The sequence below is a fragment of the Notamacropus eugenii genome, chromosome 2, assembly GCF_028372415.1.
Source record: "Notamacropus eugenii isolate mMacEug1 chromosome 2, mMacEug1.pri_v2, whole genome shotgun sequence".
NCBI lineage: Eukaryota > Metazoa > Chordata > Mammalia > Diprotodontia > Macropodidae > Notamacropus > Notamacropus eugenii.
In genome coordinates this window covers 225,460,073-225,480,408 of record NC_092873.1, presented here as the reverse complement: position 1 = coordinate 225,480,408, position 20,336 = coordinate 225,460,073, and the positions used below count along the sequence as shown (strand labels likewise).

General features: G+C 37.6%; 1 protein-coding gene across 12 annotated transcripts in view; it reads left to right on the top strand.

Moving 5' to 3' along the window:
* The window catches only part of REPS1 (RALBP1 associated Eps domain containing 1), a 107,472-nt gene that overhangs the window by 33,907 nt on the left and 53,229 nt on the right, over positions 1 to 20,336 (top strand). For all 12 annotated transcript variants that reach the window (XM_072643462.1, XM_072643460.1, XM_072643458.1 and 9 more), the window contains exon 2: positions 16,080 to 16,203. In XM_072643462.1, coding sequence (XP_072499563.1) covers positions 16,080 to 16,203 — 124 coding nt within the window. The remainder of the gene's footprint in view (positions 1 to 16,079; positions 16,204 to 20,336) is intronic.

Sequence of the window (20,336 nt, the reverse complement as noted above, 5' to 3'; positions counted from 1 at the left end):
CTATAAATATTTTTGTATATATAGGTCCTTTTTCTTTTTTTAAAAAACTCTTTGGAGTTCAAACCTAGCAGTGGTATTACTGGATCAAAGGATATGCACAGTTTTATAGCCCTTTTAGAACTGATTTAACTTTCCCCCCCTACCTTTATAGAAATGAGTAACCATCAGATAAATATGCAAGAAAGAACAGTAATATTGCCTTATCTGGTCACCTTTTTTCTTGATCCTTCCCACTGAAGGCTTCCTTTTTCTGATGTACTTGGACTGCCTCAAAATCTGTTTTCATTAACTATTTGCATTTGTGTTCATACTGAGCAATCAAGGATTGTAATTATTTATCTGATCCAGGGGTAAATATGGCCTCAGTATTAAATGTATTTCTCTCATCTTCTAAATGGACACTTACTAGATATGTGACACCTTGATCTTCTCACTTTACTACCATCTGCCTCAGTTTCCTCAACTGTGAAATAATAAAAATTATAATACGTGGTGGTGAGGATCAAATGAGATATTTGTAAAGCAGTTAGTACAGTATCTGCTTCATAGTAGGCACTTAATGTTCCCTTTCCTGTCCCTGGAGTTTTATTTAAAATTTTAAAATTATGTAGATACAACTAAGTAAAATCATTCCAAGTACATTTAAAGATGAAAATGAAGAAACAAAAAAAAGGAAAAGATTTATAAGGTTTTTTTGTGACACAGTTTTGTTTTTGTTTTTACCATCAAGGGTGAATAGAACTAACATCCTTTTTGTGTTATATTTCTTGGTGTGCTACTGAAAGGAGGGGGGGATCAGAGAGGCACGAGGATTGGTTCAAATGTACATGGTGGGAGGGAGTTGCTAACTGTGCTGGAGGATATACAGTTTTGAGGGAATGATTCTGAGAGAAGATAGAAGAGGGAGAGAAGCTAAAGGCTTTGAAAAAAATCTCATAATATTTTAAAATCCCATAATATTTTAAATCAGTAACTAGTGACCCATATTCATATTTTCATGGTTATATACATTTTTCTGAGAATATATATAAATCAAAGTCACCTTAGTGAGATTAATAGAAGGGAACAAGCAAGCTTTTGCAAACAATATTTCATATCTCTTCCGTCTCACAATTGACTGCAAGGTGTACTGCTGACAAAATCCCACTCATCAATTGCTATTTTTTTAAAAATTGGTTTGGTAGAGAAAAATGATAACTTAGGGCTTTTTCCCAATAAGGTATCTCCCATGTGTATAATACATATATATTTCAGCAGTTTGACTCTGATTATTAAGACAGAAAGATACAGTGTATGGTTTCAAGTGGTAGAATACTACAGTCTCCGAAGAACTGAGGTTAAGGCTCACCCATGTAACAATAGCAAGATTCAAAGTGTGCAGTGAGTGGGCTGCAAAATATTACAAACAAGGAATTGTGCATTAAAAGTGTTCACTATGTCATCAGGGAAATGTATTAATAGGGGGAATTGATGAGCCAGTCTTGTTGTAAGATCATGAGACAACTGATGAACAGCTCATGTTCAGTCCATGCAATTTCAAGAGACTACAAAAAAAGCTCTTAATATTTTGGGGTAGAGTCATGAGAGGGACATCAATACTCATTTACAGTCTTTGGTCAAGTTTCTAGTCATTAATATAGAGGACAGAGAACTTAGTACTAACTTTGTTCTTTTTTGTCTTTAGTGTAGGCAGAATTAGTTGAAATTATTCCTTAACTGTTTCTGGATGGTGGCAAGCAAATCTTACAATACACATAATTGTTATTGACCTGTCTAATCAATGTTAGGAATTGGTAAGGAGTAGTTGATTTTATAAGAACAAACATGGATCCTACCGCACTCTCAAAGGGTTTTGTTGTGTTTATAGTGGTGCTTGGTTATAATGTGTTAGTGATATTAATTTAACAACAACAAATAAGATATGTAACTACTAGTCGCAAGACATCATAGATACAAAGACACAAACTTGCCTGTAAGCAGCTTACATTTTTTTGGAGAAGGATATAGCATGTGCGCATATATATATATTTTTTAAATTAATTTATTTAACTTTTAACATTCATTTTCACAAAATTTTGGGTTCCAAATTTTCTCCCCATTTGTCCCCTCCCCTCACCCCAAAACACCAAGCATTCTAATTGCCCCTATCACCAATCTGCCCTCTCTTCTATCATCTCTCCCTTCCCTTGTCCCCATCTTCTCTTTTGCCCTGTAGGGCCAGATAACTTTCTATACCCCTTTACCTGTATTTCTTATTTCCTAGTTGTATGCAAGAACAACAATTGTTCCTAAAACTTTGAGTTCCAACTTCTCTTCCTTCCTCCCTCCCCACCCATCCCCATTGGGAAGGCAAGAAATTCAATATAGGCCATATCTGTGTAGTTTTGCAAATGACTTCCATAATAGTCGTGTTGTGTAAAACTAACGATATTTCCCTCCATCCTATCCTGCCCCCCATTGCTTCTATTCTCTCTTTTGATCCTGTCCCTCCCCAAGAGTGTTGACTTCTAATTTCTCCCTCCTCCCATTTCCCTCCCTTCCATCATCCCCCTCACCCTGCTTATCCCCTTCTCCCCCACTTTCCTGTATTGTAAGATAGGTTTTCATACCAAAATGAGTGTGCATTTTATTCCTTCCTTTAGTGGAATGTGATGAGAGTAAACTTCATGTTTTTCTCTCACCTCCCTTCTTTTTCCCTCCACTAAAAAGTCTTTTGCTTGCCTCTTTCATGAGAGGTAATTTGCCCCATTCCATTTCTCCCTTTCTCCTCCCAATATATTTCTCTCTCACTGCTTGATTTCATTTTTTTAAGATATGATCCCATCCTATTCAATTCACTCTGTGCTCTCTGTCTCTGTGTGTGTGTGCGTGTGTAATCCCACCCACTACCCAGATACTGAAAAGTTTCAAGAGTTACAAATATTTTCTTTCCATGTAGAAATGTTAACAGTTCAACTTTAGTAAGTCCCTTATGACTTCTCTTTGCTGTTTACCTTTTCATGGTTCTCTTCATTCTTGTGTTTGAAAGTCAAATTTTCTTTTCAGCTCTGGTCTTTTCATCACGAATGCTTGAAAATCCTCTATTTCATTGAAAGACCATTTTTTCCCCTGAAGTATAATACTCAGTTTTACTAGGTAGGTGATTCCTGGTTTTAGTCCTAGTTCCTTTGATTTCTGGAATATCATATTCCATGCCCTTCACTCCCTTACTGTAGAAACTCCTAGATCTTGTGTTATCCTGATTGTATTTCCACAATACTTGAATTGTTTCTTTCTAGCTGCTTGTAATATATTCTCCTTGACCTGGGAACTCTGGAATTTGGCCACAATGTTCCTAGGAGTTTCTCTTTTTGGATCTCTTTCAGGAGGTGATCAGTGGATTCTTTCAATATTTATTTTGCCCCCTGGTTCTAGAATCTCAAGGCAGTTTTCCTTGATAATTTCATGAAAGATGGTGTCTAGGCTCTTTTTTTTGATCATGGCTTTCAGGTAGTCCCATAATTTTTAAATTGTCTCTCCTGGATCTATTTTCCAGGTCAGTTGTTTTTCCAATGAGATATTTCACATTCTCTTCCATTTTTTCATTCTTTTGGTTTTGTTTTGTGATTTCCTGGTTTCTCATGAAGTCATTGGCCTCCATCTGTTCCATTCTAATTTTGAAAGAACTGTTTTCTTCAGTGAGCTTTTGAACCTCCTTTTCCATTTGGCTAATTCTGCTTTTGAAAGCATTTTTGTCCTCATTGGCTTTTTAAACCTCTTTTGCCAATTGAGTTAGCCTACTTTTCTTTCTTTTTTTTTTTTTTATTAATTTTTAACATTTATTTTCACACAATTTTGGGTTACAAATTTTCTCCCCTTTTATCCCCTCCCCCCCCCAAACCCGAGCTTTCTAATTGCCCCTGTGACCTATCTGCTCTCTCCTCTATCCTCCCTCCCTGCCCTTGTCTCCATCTTCTCTTTTGTCCTGTAGGACCAGATAGCTTTCTTGACCCCTTAACCTGTATTTCTTGTTACCCAGTGGTAAGAACATTACATTTGGTCCTAACACTTTGAGTTCTAACCTCCTTAGCTCCCTCCCTCTCCACCCCTTCTCCTTGAAAGACAGGCAATTCAATATAGGCCATATCTGTTTAGTTTTGCAAATGATTTCCATACTAGTTGTGTTGTATAGGACTAATTATATTTCCCTCCATCCTATCCTGTCCCCCTTTACTTCTATTTTCTTATGGTCCTTTCCCTCCCCATGAGTGTCGACCACGTATTGCATTCTCCTCCCCATGCCCTCCCCTCCATCCTCCCCCCTACCCTGCTTGTGCCCCTGTCCCCCACTCTCCTGTATTATGAGATAGGTTTTCCTATCAAAATGAGTGTGCATTATATTCTTTCCTTTAGTGGAATGTGATGAGAGTAGACCTCATGTTTTTCTCTTGCCTCCCCTCTTTATCCCACCACTAATAAGTCTTTTGCTTGCCTCTTTTATGAGAGATAATTTGCCCCATATAACTTCTCCCTTTCTCCTCCCAATATTTGTCTCTCACTGCTTGATTTCATTTTTTTTTTATATATGATCCCATCCTCTTCAATTCACTCTGTGCACTCTGTCTCTATGTATGTGTGCGTGTGTGCATGTGTGTGTGTGTGTATTCCCACCCAGTGCCCAGATACTGAAATGTTTCAAGAGTTATAAATATTGTCTTTCCATGTAGGAATGTAAACAGTTCAACTTTAGTAAGTCCCTTATGGCTTCTCTTTGCTGTTCGCCTTTTCATGGTTCTCTTCATTCTTGTGTTAGAAAGTCAAATTTTCTTTCCAGCTCTGGTCTTTTCATCAGGAAAATTTGAAAGTCTTCTATTTCATTGAAATACCATTTTTTCTCCTGAAGTATTATACTCAGTTTTGCTGGGCAGGTGATTCTTGGCTTCAGTCCTAGTTCCTTTGACTTCTGGAATATCCTGTTCCATTCCCTTCTATCCCTCAATGTAGAGGGTGCCAGATCTTGTGCTATCCTGATTGTATTTCCACAATACTTGAATTGTTTCTTTCTAGCTGCTTGCAATATTTTCTCTTTCACCTGGGAATTCTGGAATTTGGCCACAATGCTCCTAGGAGTTTCTCTTTTTGGATCTCTTTCATGCGGTGTTCTGCGGATTCCTTGAATATTTATTTTGCCTTCTGGTTCTATAATCTGAGGGCAGTTTTCCTTGATAATTTCATGGAAGATGATGTCTAGGCTCTTCTTTTGATCATGGTTTTCAGGTAGTCCCAGAATTTTTACATTGTCTCTCCTGATTCTATTTTCCAGGTCAGTTGTTTTTCCAATAAGATATTTCACATTATCTTCCATTTTTCGAGTCTGCGCGGTATGTTCTGAGATATCTGTCTTTCTCGAAAAGTCCTTAGCGTCCATCCGTACCATTCCAGTTTTGAAAGATCTATTTTCTTCAGTGAGCTTTTGAATCTCCTTTTCCATTTGGTTAATTCTGCTTTTGAAAGCATTCTTCTCCTCATTGGCCCCTTGCACCTCCCTTGTGAGCTGAGTTAGGCTAGTTCTCAAGGTGCCAATTTCTTCAAGATTTTTTTGGTTCTCCTTTAGCAGGGAGCTGATCTGCTTTTCGTGCTTCTCCCTCATCCCTCTCATTTCCCTTCCCAGTCTTTCCTCTACCTCTCTAACTTGATTTTCAAAATTCCTCTTGAGCTCTTCCATGGCCTGAGCCCATTAGGTGGGCTGGGACACAGAATCCTCGATTTCTGTGTCTTTGCCTGATGGCAAGCATTGTTCCTCCCCATCAGAAAGGAAGGGAGGAAGTGTCTTTTCTCCGGTAAAGTACCCTTCAATAGTTTTATTTCTTTTCCCTTTTCTTGGCATTTTCTCCAACCAGTGGCCTGACCTCTGAATGTTCTCCTCACACCCACCTCGCCTCCTGGTCCTCCCAGCCAGCGTTTGGGGATTGAGATTCAAATGCTGCTTCCCGCCTTAGGATTTTTGGCGGGGGCAGGGCTGCTATTCAGTGTGAGAATTAAGTTCAGGTGGTCAGGGGCAGGGCTGCCTCTCAGGCATAGTTCCCTCTGGGGGTTTATGCACAGACCTTCCACAATGGATCCAGGCTCCTGGCCGTTTGGGGAGCCCCCGTCCACAGCCGCCTCTCAGCCCCCACCTCCCCGGGGGGCCCAAGCCTTGGGGGCACCCCACTCCCCTCTCAACTCGCCAAAGAGACTCTCTCACCCACCCCCGTCAGTCACCTGTTGGTGGGGGGGCCTGTGCCGCCGCTGAAGATCCCGCCTCCGGAGCCCTCTCAGATCTGTGCCTCTCGGAGCCGTGGCCGCCGCCAGCGCCGGTCCGGGCTGGGCTCCGCCTCTGCAGCGCGACGGACCTTTTGCGAGAGGTTTGCAGGTCCCTCTGTGGGTGGGGAGACCCGCGTGGCCACTGGAGATCCCGTCCCCGTAGCCTTCTCGGATCTCCTCCCCTCAGTGTCGCGGCCGCGGCAGGGCCGCACTCCTCTCCCTGTCCCGGCGCCCAGTCCGCGGCACGAAGGACCCCCTGCGAGAGATCCGCAGGTCTCTCCGGAGCAGGAATCTCCCTCACTCCAATACTCCGTGGTCTCTGGGTGCAGAATTCGCCCTGGCTTGGTCCCCTCTAGCCGTTCTGTGGTTTGTGTGTTCGGAGCTATGTGTATGTGCGTCTTTCTACTTCGCCATCTTGGCTCCGCCCCCCTAGCCTATTTTTCAAGGTGTTATTTTCTTCAGCATTTTTTTGGGTCTCCTTTAGCAAGGTGTTGACCTGCTTTTCATGCTTTTCTTTCATCTCTCTCATTTCTCTTCCCAGTTTTTCCTCCACCTCTCTAACTGATTTTCAAAATCCTTTTTGAGCTCTTCCATGGCCTGAGCCCATGGTATATTTATTTTGGATGTGTGGGATACAGAAGCCTTGACTTCTGTGTCTTTCCCTGATGGTGAGCATTGTTCTTCCTCATCAGAAAGGAAGGGAGGAAATATCTGTTCACCAAGAAAGTAACCTTCTATAGTCTTATTTTTTTTCCCTTTTCTGGGCATTTTCCCAGCCAGTGACTTGACTTCTGAGTTTTCTTTCCACCCCCACCTCGCCTCCAGATCTGCCCAGCCAGGGCTTGGGGTCTGAGATTCAAATGCTGCCTCCCAGCCTCAGGGCTTTGGGTGGGGGCAGGGCTGCTATTCAGTGTGAGATTAAGTTCAGATGCTCAGGTGGGGGCAGGCCCGCCACACAGGACTCAGTTCCCTTAGGGGCTCTATGCAGAGACCTTCAACAATGGATCCGAGCTCCTGCCTGCTTTAGGAGCCCCTGTCCACTGCCGCCCCTGCTGCTGCCTCCTGAGGGGGGGCCGGAGCCACAGGGACACCCCACTCCCCTGTTGGCCACCCAAATAGACTCTCTCACCAACCCTTGTCACCTGTGGGTGGAGGGACCTGCTGGGCCACTGGAGATTCTGTCCCTGAAGCCTGTTGGGATCTGCTCTTCTCGGTGCTGCGGGAGGCCAAGGCAGGGCTGGGCTCCGCTCCAGATCCAGTGCGCTACGGACCTTTCACGTCAGGTTTTCAGGTCTCTCTGGAACAGAAATCTTGTCCACTCTGTTGTTCTGTGGCTTCTGCTGCTCCCGAATTTGTTGGGAGTTCTTCTTTACAGATATTTTATGGGCTGTGGGTTCAGAGCTAGCTTATATGTGTCTTTCTACTCTGCCATCCTGGCTCCTCCCCCATTGTACATAAATATATTACAAGATAATTTGAGGAGAGAGAGAACCTTAACCATGAGAGCTGGAATGAACCTTAGAGGTCATCTAGGCCAAAACCTTCAATTTACAGATTAGAAAACTGTCTCAGAAAGGTGAGGCATTTCCATGTCTAGCTTGGTCTGAAAACATTAATCTGTTTTGTTTTTCACATGAGACTGCTTTACAAAGTACATTCCTTGAAAAAAAAAAAAAGTTAAAGTCCACCTATCAACCCATTATATCTCCTCAAATATCCTAGTTTCCATTTTATAGATTTCACCTCTTTACTTCACCAGTCACCCATAGGTATGGGTCTTACTTTAGATCTCACACTACTCATAGTTTTGCTACTAACATGATTCTGAACTCTGAAATTTCTCTTTCTGATCCTGTCGTTCCAGTTGTCCTTCTTTCTTTCTAAACCAGTTGTTTCCTCATCACCTCAACTGTTAGTCCCTCTATACCTCCCTATTCTACAAGTCCTTTATCACCCCTGCTCTGGCTTCACTTTTCTCCTTCATAATCTTGGCCTTATAAAAGTCCAGTGCAATTATATATTCTCATGTACTCTTGAATCCCTTATCCTGTCACCACTTATCTCTTGCCAAACCTCAAAGACAGATAATACCACCTTCCTTTTCTTCTTTTTATAATGCTGCTGATCACTGCTGGAAAAAAAGTCACATTTATTCTTTCTAACAGGAGGCTACCATTCTCAACACAGCTATCCTTATATTCTTCCCTACATTATAGCAACAAAGATCTGCTTATGTAGAGATTATAGGTTATATAGATAGAAACTATAGATTAAGTTATGTTGACAAGAGATGTAGTAAACCTCAAAGGAAGAGAGGTTGTTGAGGGATGATGGCAAAGAAAAGATCTTAGTTTGTCAAGGAGGAGCAAAGAGTGTACGTCTTCCTTCTGGGCCAGAGTTTTGGAAATATGACAGGAACATCCTGTGTCAGAGAGGGTATGGTTTTTGGACAGGATTACTAAAATAATAGATGGAAGGAAGTGTTGTAGATATAGTTTTACCTGGATTTTAGCAAAGCTTTTTGATATTATTCTTGTGGAGAAGATGGAGAGGTATGGATTGGGCAATTGTAGATGGATTCAAAACTGGTTGAATGTGGGACTCAGATTAGTCTTTGAGGTATGCAGTGGAGTTCTTAAGAGATCTGTCCTTGTCCATCTGCAGTTAAACATTTTTATCCATGACATGAGTAAAAAGCATAGATAATATTTTCATCATATTTTCACATGACACAAAACTCAGAGGGATAGCTAACACTTTGGATGATAGGATCTAAAAGAACCTTGACAGGCTAGAACATTGAATCTAATAAGATGAAATTCAGTAGGAATGAATTTAAAGTCTTAAACTTGAATACAAAAAGTCAGTGTCATAGTTGTATGATGTAGAAAGTAAAAAAAAAAAAAAGTTGCTAGACAGAAGTTATATAAAATTTGGGGATTTTAGGGCAGTCTTAATAAGAGTGCAGAAATAAGAAACTGATACTCCTGTTATTTTCTATCCAAGTCAGACCACTTCTAGACTATTTGTGTGCAGTTCTGGGTGCAGGCGGTTTAAGAACATTGATAAAATGGAGAGTATTCACAGGTGGATGACCAGGGTAGCGAATGACTAGTTGTCCTGGAGCTTAACTGTATTTATATTGTACACTATTTCCTTTGCTTCATTCAAACATTGGTGGTGCCCACTGAAGAGACACTCCAGATATCTGGAATGTATTCTCAGCTCTTTGTTGTACTTGGTGGTTAAAAAGCCCGGTGTGTGAAGTCCTCACAGGGCCCTGGAGAGGCCTAACATCTGGGTATTTGGTAGTTATGAAGAGCTGTAGTGGGGATATTTTTTCAAATATTTTGACAGTAGTTTATCTTTATTAGTAGTAATAACAAACTTTAGGGTGAAGAAGTCTCCAATCTCGATCCTTCAAAGGCACTAAGACTGAAGTCTTACTCTCCCAGTGCAGGAAATGACAAGGTGGGAAGCAGGTCTTGGTCCAGGAATTTTATGTCAGCAGTGATCCCTACCTCTCTGAGGCACTGTAAAATAACATTGGTCAGGGCCGCTTTACATGGGTTATTGTTGATCTCCAATGGGATTTGTTCTTTTTTCTAAGTCTTTAAATGTCTAAGAACAACCTTTTAATCATTTGTACTGGTTTGGTTTGAGCTGCTTGATGTATGCAGACAACTGTAGACATGTGAAGTTCAGGTTTAAGCGAAACTTGTTATGCAGTTCTTTGATGAGCCAGAAGTTCACTTACATATTCCTTTGTTTTGGTGGTTAATAACAAAATTGCTAATTCTATGGAAACTTGAAGTAACTTTTGATTTTACCGTAAATTAAGTTCTTGACCCAGTATTTGGGAGAAATTTTTAGATCATGTCTAACTTTAAATGTTTTGAATCATCACTGCCAATAGTCATAAAATCTAAAGTTTTATTTAATTAAAACAACACTTGGGGAAAAAACCTGAGTAAAAAGATATCCTTCTTAATAAAAAAAATATGAAGTTTTCTGGTCATAATTATATTACTAAGCTGAAAGTTTGCAAAATCCAAGGTAACAATTTATGGTATCTAGCTTTCTTTTCCAATATGGCAGATTTTTAGTAGGATCATAGATTTAGAGAATTTAGAAGTAATCTTATCCAACAGTCTCATTTTATATGTGATGAAACAGGCCCAAAGGGGTTAAATGACTTGCTGAAGGTCACACAGGAAGTAAGTAGGAGAGCCAGAATTCAACATAATCCTCACTACAGAATTAGAGCTTATTTCATTATACCACGGATGCCTCTTAATACATTTTTGAATTTGATTTGGTAGTTATGGATACAAATGAGTTAGTCTAACAAATTATATTTTAAGATAATAAAGTTGCTTTGGATATTGGAGAGAAACTAGAGGGGATTTTTTGTTTTGTTTCAGTGGAGCAAGAGGCCAGCATTCTTTTTTTTTCCTCTTTGTTAGGCAGATTATAATCAGTTTCCTGTCAAATAATTGTCATTTCGTGTGAGCTGTTAAAACAAAAATCTGTCCTGTTGCTTTTCTAGACTAATAAGAAAATAAAATTCTTTCTCTGAGAGTTCATAATGAATAGCATAGGAATTTGATTTTAAAAAAAGATAAGGTTTCTTTTTCACCTCATTACTTAGTAAATGTAAATGAGTGTTTCTGAGATACAACTAACTATATTTTTCAACAACTACCTTAGATCTGACTTGACTCTGTAATTACTCTAAATAATATCTTTCGAGGAACTTTTGGCCAGATTTATTCATTTTAAGGAAAAAAAAGCTGGAAAATGTTTTGTATTGTAGAGATCAGTTGTATTACTTTCTTACTAGATTCTCCCTGTTTTAGAAACTGGATAGGATAACTTTGTCCTTTTGCAGGGAGGAGAGTTTGTGGTTTCAAAGTTTCAGATAGGAGCCTGTAGTCTGTAACACCCATTCAATAAATAATTTTGGGATAACATGGCCAAGGTCAGTCCTGCCTAGTGAAATAAATTTCTCGGTTTATTACAACTCTGCATCTGTGATACTTTGGGAAATACTGGGCCAAACCATATGGGGGTGGGAGAGGGTTATAACAATTGCCACCCACGGGTCTCTCACTCCACCAAGAAGTTGCTATGGTATGAGGTGGCCTGGCTAAGCAGTCATGTAGCCTGGGAAACCCTGGGAACATTCTCTAGGGCCTTGGACTCCTAGCAACTTAATGAACTCCTAGTGGGGGAGGACTTCAAAGCAGCCTCCCTCACTAGTTTTTATTGTACAACCATGGTGTTTCCCAGAAGTGGCCTTATATGTTAAGTGGTGGAATACTCTAAAATATCTATTTACTTCCTATCATTGCATCATTTTATGTTCATTTCTTCAAATATAGATGTAAATACAATGTAAATAACATACCAAGGTAGGGACATAGATAAAGCAATGCATTTTACATTAATACAGTCAGCCAAAGAATTGATGTTTAGTTTTAAAGTGTGTTAGAAAATTAAATTTACATCATATCAGTTAGATTCTTCTTATATAGAGTATGAATGGAGCCAGCTTGATACAATTAGATAGAAATAGCAGGATATGTGACGTAGAACTATTTTCACTTTTTGAATAGAACATATCTAGGAACATGTACTAACACCTCAACAGTGTCAGGCTGTCAGGAAGAATTTGTGAATAAGGAAGACAATCATCATAAAAACATAATAGCTTAATTGTATGTCCCATCTGTAGTCATTAAATTATTCTTATGTCACCCTCTTCCTTCCCTTTACCCCTGAATTAATGTTCCATTACCTCTTTTTAAAAAAATCCCTGTTTCCTAACTTTTCTTTAGTTGCCTTTTCTCCCTTTAGAGGCAGAAATAGGAACTGCTGTCCCTCAGCAAATTTTCTTTAAGAATGAAGTATTCACAGCTACTTTCCTCCTACTTCTGCTAGAGGACTTTTTCTTTTCAGAGCCTGGCTTGATATTGACACTTGCATTTTTATAGTTATAGACAGATATCATTTGACTTCAAATTTTATTTCACATCACTATTCTTATGAAACTACTGAATATATGATATATCATTTCAGGGTGGAAGAGAGTAGATGATTATAGAATTTCAGGGACAGACAGTATAAATTAGTTAGTCAATATAAAAACAGTGGGGCACTACACCTGAGAAAAAAAATCAGAAACCTCCTTCACATCAGGATTCTGCTGGCCACCAAAAACAAGCTGTGGCTCTGCCTTCTGCTACCGTAATCACCTAAGAGATTTCTATATGAAAAGTAGCATTTTTAGAGATGACATTCTCTGTTTAATCTATAAGCTTTTTCATATTTGGTACTCATTGTCTTATCCTCTAGCAGATATAGGATAAGACTATTCCCATTCTTTTAATCCCTGTGATTCAAAACAGTTCTACTTGAAGACTTTCCCCCCTGCAATTCTCATCCATATCCAGTTCTGTGCTGTCTCGTTTTTAATATTCCTGTGCCTTTGAGGACTTTCCTTTTATTTTCTTTGAAAAACTCCTAGTATATTGTTAACAAATTCTCTGTCATTCTTTATTGCATATGTACTCCTTCCTTCATTTGGTGTTCACAGAAATGTGGTGTTCTGAAGAAACCTCATTCTTTAACATACTCTCCACTCATGGCTACTTTTCATCTTTTTGTTCCTGAACACTTAGCGCAGTGTGAGGAATCTGTATACTCCTTGATCATCACCATTGTAACCTAAAGAACTTTTCTCTGCTACTATCTCTCGGTAACTTCTCCTTTGGAGAATACAGTATCTTGTTATTTCACTTTGACCAGATATTTGTTACTGTATCTGTTAAACTCCAATTCAGTTTTCTTTTTTTCTTAACTTAGTTCATTACCTTGCTTACAGTTTTCTTCTCTACTACAATCTCTGCCCATCCTTGGTGATTTGGGTATATGCTTTGATGTACTTTTGAACATGTTGGCCTCCCAGTTTATCAGCCTCCTCAATTGCTATGATCTCTGTATTGTACTTCTTTAAGTACCTCTGGAGATATAGTTGGTCATTGCTTTGAACAGACTTCTTAAATATTTCAAAGTTGTTTTTCTTTATTGCTTTCTTTTTCTGGGTTTCTCTGGATTCTTGAGTTTGTGTTTCAAAGTTCCTATTCAGTTCTGGTGTTTTCATCAAGATTGTTTGAAGGTCTTTTATTGTATTATTAAAGGTCAGTTTTCCCATTTGAGGATCACACTTGGTTTTCAGGGTAAGATGTTTTTGGTTGCAAACCTTCTACTTTCTGCCTTTTGGAATATTGTATTCCAAGTTCTCAGATCTTTTTTGTAAAAACCTTCGGCTCTTGTATGATCTTGACTAGTTCTTTGGCACTGCAACTGCTTCATTTTGTCTGATTGTTATAGTTTTTCTTTGACATGGAAGCTCTGTATTTTGGCTGTAATGTTAGTGGGGCTTTATCTTTTGAGGTTCCCTTTTGAGGTTCCTTTCAGGAAGTGCTCATTAGGTTCTTTTTATCTTTACTTTTGCCTTTTGGTTTTAAGAGGTTTGTGATGTTTTCATTTATGATTGCTTAAGATACAGTGCTGTGGCTTTTGTTTTTATGGTGTTCAGAAAGTCTAATAATTTTAAAATTATTTCTCCTTGATCTGTTTTCCATATTTGTTTCTGAATCAAGATAGTTTACATTTTCCTCTATTTTTTAAAAATCTTTTTACTGTGTCCTAATATTTCTTAATATCTCATGAATTATTGATTTCCATTTAGTTGTAGCATTCATATTTTTGAGTTAAATTTACTACTTTCTTTTCTAAGTTACTTAATTCTTTCATTTCTTTTCTCCAGAGCCTTTATATCATTTAAAAAATTTCTTGCTTTGTTTCTTTGGGGTATTATAGTCATTTTGGACAATCCCATTTTTTTTGCCTTTGAGTTTCCAGATTTGTTAGAAAGTTCGATATGTAATGATTTTTTTAATGCTAGTTACTCATTTACTCATTTCTCCAGCATTAGTTCTTAGATTGGCTTTGTGCCCTCCCTCCCCTTCTCTTTTGGGTGAAATGATTGGCCCTGTTTGGGTTTTCCTTGGGTCCCTTGGGCATTGGCTAGACCACCCAGGGATCTCAAGATTCAGAGCCCTGGATCTTTAGGGCTTTGAGTATGAGGGACTTCAGAGCCATTGGTTCTGGTTTTCCTACCCTAAACATCTCTCTAGTCCCTATCTTTTTTTATTCACCTAGGCTTACAAGGTCCCTACCAAGAGACTTTTGAAAGTGAGATTTCTTCTTTTGCTTCTTCTGGACATAAAGCCATATAGGCTACATGTGACCTGTTTCTAGATGTGCTGGCACTCATTTTACTTAAAAGTTCCCATTCCTATTTATTGCCCATAGGCTTCTGACTGATTTTTTGGGGTGCAGTTTTTAGGGTAGAAAAAGTCACTATAATGTTTTGTTGACTTTCTTGATCATTTGGTCTGATGTGAATTTTAGTCAGTCAAGCAAGCACTTATTAAGTACCTACTATGTGCAAAATTTTGAGGTTTTTTTCAGGTAACCATCTTAGCAGGAAATCTTATGTATATATTTTAGAACTTTTTTATTAATATTCTTTTCTTTGTATCATTTTGTACATCTTCATTAATGATTGATCATAAATTATTTGCTTCAGTATAATTATTTGTTTGATATACTGTATAATATTTATTGAATACACTTTTAAATTCATTTTTTCCCCACATAACCATTCACAAGAATAGTTGTGTCTTAGATCTCACATAACCCCAAACTGTTGTGCCTCCAGTATCTTGAAATCTAACTAAAATTTTTGTCTGAGCATTCTGTTGTCCTTTCTGTCTTCTCTTCTTCCTAAACCCTGCTGTGACTTCTGGTCCTTAATTTCTGGTTCTCCAAGGCCATTCTAATTGTACTTTTCCTCTCTTCAATTGAAGCTGTATAGTTAAACAGTTAAAAAGTATTTTCTTACACCTCTTAATTTTTTCAGCCCCTCACCTACCCTTGCATTGTTCATGCCTTGCTAGTTCTCAAACTTAACTTGACTTCCACCTCCCTCTTATCATCCACCTTTCCCACTCCTATTTCAGAACTGAACCCTGCTAGAGGAAATCATAAAATTCTACTAACTGAATCTACTACAAATTCTTAAGTTCATTTGGGCCTTTATTGCTATACAGCAATTCTTTTAATCATCTTTGGTAGTCAATTTATGAGATTCCATTTGTTCCAAACCTTTTCTTTGAAACTCACCTGCTCTACTCCATGCCCACTCCCACAACCTTTCCTTTCTCCATATCTTAAAACTCTTGCATCTTTACTTGGCTCCTCTTTTTGCTCTAGCTTCAAAAGATGAGTTGTAATCCCTCTTCTGTTTTAGAAAGTCTCATTTTATCTTAATCTGTCCCTTTATACCAAATACCTTCTGAATCTACCATACTAGTCACTGTCATTTTATTAAATTAGTCATTATGAAAGGCAGCAAATAGAGTTTCATCATTAGTTGTATTAATGAAACCTATGGGGGAAACATGGAACAGATTGAAATTATGAAAGAAGGTAGATTTTTAGATATAAAAAGGGATTATTAAAAATTATTTTCAAAGTCTTTCTTACAATTCTGTTTTTACATCTGCAAACCTGAAAAGTTAAGAAGTTGAAAATCAATTAAAAAAAGAGAATAGTATCAATACAGTACATTCTGTTTTGAAGAAATTAGTAAAAAGAGTTAATTTCTTTCAAGCAAAGTATTTTGAGGGCACATAATCTTACATTAACATTTTGTTCTTTTGCAGATTATGGAACTTTGTGGTGCAACAAGACTTGGCTATTTTGGAAGAAGTCAATTCTATATTGCTTTGAAACTTGTTGCTGTGGCCCAGTCTGGTCTCCCATTAAGAGTTGAAAGCATAAATACAGGTAAATATGGAATTTATAATTGGAAACTGAAATTAATGAACATTTAAAATCACATATGACATGGTTAATAGAGAATTCTCAAGTCTTGCTTATTTTTATAGTGTGATGCTAGTCATGTAAATATGTATTGGATAATTTTTAATGGCTCATGATCATGTGTGATATGCCATATTTGTACAGTTCTTTTTGTGGATACTGGGAAAGAGGATTTCTTTCTACCCTATTTATATTCACAGATGTTAAAACTAGAAAATTAAGATTTTCTAGATTTGTATCACAGAAAATTGGACTCAATCCAATCTTTTCACTTAATCTCTTAGGTGAATAGTTATATTGAAGCAAATAATATATAATCAGTAATGAAGGAGGTGTTTTTTGCGTGTATACGTATTTGTATTTCTTTCCAGGTAAGTAAGTTAAATAGCATTCTGTTTTTTCACATTGTCAGTGTTTCCTTTCTTGTACAAATCAGACCTTGAAGGTTCTTCTGTACTGGTTTGAACTGCCACTTGGTTATCTATAATGGCAGATTAAAGTCATAGTTATTGGGATTAGACCAGAGAAAGAAGATAGAAATTATGTTTAAAATTTATTCAAAAGTTGTTTTGCAAGTTCAAAATTAGAACTTTTTAAATGGATAAGGTGGAGGGTAAGATGAGCCACAAAATTTTCTGATGTAGTCAGTAGCTTTGGAGTCACAGAATTGGGGATACATCCACTTTTGAGCTGTACTTAACAGTTAAATTTTCGAGAGGCTCATTTAAGAAGACAATGTCTTAAGTTCTTTTTGGTGGGTGAGAATTTTTGACCACGTGGGGTAACATTTCATTTTGAATTATATGAAGGATTAGATGCATAATTTTGAGCATATTTATCAGAATGTTGAACTCAATTTAAACTTTAACCCTGGGTTAAGCTGAATGATGAGGTAACTAGGAGTGCTGCATGAAGATTTAAAGGGTTATAATGTAGAAAAGATATCAGACTTTTTCTGCTTGACTCTAGAAGCAAAACTAGGGACACTGGGTAGAAGTTGCAAGGAAGAAAATATAAGCTTGATTAACTTGATCCAACACAGAGTCCATGTTGAAGAGGGATTCACTATGAATGGTGAGGTTTTCCACATCCTCTTTTTTCTTTGGGTGACATATTGCAGAATGTTCTAATATATTGCACAGCTTCCTAAATGAGTTCCAAAGTCTTTTAAAATTGAGAGTTTGGCCTAATCCACTTAGGAAAAACTAAGTGAATTGAGAGTGCCTATTGTCTGTATTATGCTTATGCAATTGAATGGACAAACTAATAGTTTATGTTTTGAACAAATGCTTTAACCAGACAATGACGTGAGCCCAAATTTCAGCAGGAGAATACTTGAATTGCCTTTGGGAAATTGCATTGTTTTTTTAATGAGTCTAAGCTTTTTCTTGAAACAAAACCCCAAGTTTTAAACTTGTGTTCTTTTTTTGATATTATATGACTCTAAGTCATAGAACATTACAGTCTTCAAAAAATTGAACTTTGTGGTAACTCGTAGAACAATAATAAGAGTAGCCAATATTTATTTAGTACTTTGTTCAAGATACTGTGTTAAGTGCTTTACAATTATTATCTCATTTGATAAGACAGGTATGTGGTATGAGGATGCTGTGGTAAATTAAAAGCCACACCCTCTCAAAAAAAAAAAAAAAGAAATCGTGTAGTAAGAGATGACCAATAGACATTCCTCTTGATACTTTGGGATCCTCATTATTTCAAGAGAAAAGAAAGAAGGCTCCCAATATGTTAGATGGACCCCCTGTGGTTAACTTAATGGAAAGACTTGTTGAAGCATCACACAAGATGAGCAGTATTGGATAGGTTGCAATTTGGATGTTAGCTTTAACAAACAAGTCAGTGAGATAATGATCCTTTGGGGAATTAGAACATAAAAACAATTCCTAACAATTAGAACTAACCAGAGACAGAATGGGTTACCTTAGGAGGAAGTAGGTTACCTTTCATTGGAGCTTCATTTAAAGTCTGAATGATCACTTGTCAGGTATGCAGTAGAGGATATTCTTGATTAAGGGTGGTTGGACTAGAATCCAATTGAGGTCCCTTCCATCTCAGAGATTCTTTTATTCTGTGTAAGGCAAATATGATGGCTTATTGGAGGCAAGGTTATGTTATGCCTAGCCATCTAACCCAATTCTACACCTCAGAATTTTTAAGCATGGACAATTTTTCTAGCTCCATGTTTGACCCAAGTAGATATGTTCTATCCTGTTTTCAGTTCTAAAAAGGATTAACAAAAATATTGGAATCAAGAATAGATGTTTTTAAAAATCAGCCTGAAAATAGCTCCTTTATGATTTCTAGAACTACATTTTATTTTATTTTTTTAATCAACAAATATTTATTGTTTGTCTCATTTTGATAGTATTAGAAATGCAAAAAAAAATTTCATAAGTACTTTATACCTCAGCCAAACTAGAGTACTTACTGTCATGTCTGTTTTTGATACTCTATCTCTGCATATTATTTCCTATAACTAGAATGTCCTTTCCTTACATTTTCAAATTTTGATATTCTACCCTTTTTAAAAATTTTTAGTTTTCAGTATTAATTTTTATGAGATTTTGAGTTCTAAAGTCTCCCCCCATCTCCTCCCTAAGACAGCATGCAGTCTGATATAGGCTATATGATCATATTAAACGTATTTCCACATTAGTCATATTGTGAAAAAAAATCAGAACCAAAGGGAAAAACTATGAGAAAGAAAATACAAAAAAAAACCCAAAAAGAAAAATAGTATGCTTCGATCTGCATTCAGACTGCTTAGTTCTTTCTCTGAATGTGAATAGCATTTTCCATCATGAGTCTTTTGTAATTGTCTTAGATCATTGCATTGCTAAGTTTAACAAAGTTGGTCATTGAGCACTGTTGCTGTTACTATGTTCTCCTGGTTCTGCTCACTCCACTGAGCATCAGTTCATGCAAGTCTTTCCAGGTTTTTCTGAAATCTGCCTGCTCACCATTTCTTTTAGCACAGTACTATTCCATTACATTCATATACCACAGCTTCTTCAGCCATTCCTCAATTGATGGGCATCCCCTCAATTTCCAGTTCTCTCAAGAATTGAAAATTCACCATATGGTGATCTTCACCTTTTCGCAGCCTTGCTGAGCATGTGGGTCTAAATGCCTATTTCTTTATCTGTCTTTCCTTCTATCATTGGGACCCTTTTCTTCTTATCTCAGTGGTCCTTATGAAATGAGATTTTGAAAAATAAAACCAAAAAATGGGCATGTACTGAGATTGATTCCATAAGACACCTATTTTGATCTTATCTTGAATCATTTCTTATATGGATTATTTTTTCCCCCTACAGTAGTTATTATTCCACCTGCTAGCCAAATTGAAAAAGGAGCCTGAGCCGAGGACCGGGTTATGATGAATCAAGGTGTCTGGGCATACTCTTTGGTTTACAGGAAATAAATTAAATATTAGTTAATGCCTCATTGTAGTATTACACAATTCACCATTGGTACCTTGTCCCTAATAGGTGCCAGGTAATCACAGAGAAGATATTTTGAGTAAATACTAGTGTGTTAAACTTAAAAATTAATCATTACGCTAAGCATGCTTTACTTAGAAACTTGGTATATTAGAACGAAGACACTTTGGTAGTACAGTCCATTGTTTCTAAGTAAGGCCCTACTTCAGAGCAATTAGGTCCTGCAGTAGATAGAGTGTAAGACCTGGAGTCAGGAAGACTCATCTTCCTGAGTTCAAATGTGGCCTCAGACACTTACTAGCTATGTGACCCTGGGCAAGTGCTTAATCCTGTCTGCCTCAGTCTCTAAGTCAGTAAAATGAGCTGGAGAAAGAAAAGGCAAATCACTTCACTATCTTTGCCAAAAAAGCCCCAATGAGGTCACAGAGAGTCAGCTATGGCTGCTATGACTCAACAGCAACAACAAAATGTCCTACCTAAGCCATTAAAGTTCTTTTCTAGTATTGAGTTCTTTTCAGTTCAGCAAACACATAAATTGTGCTGTAGCTACTTATTAAATTCAGAGTGTCTGATGGAAATATCTCTTGTTCTATTAATTTTAAACTGATTAAAAATTACTATTAATAATTATGTCTT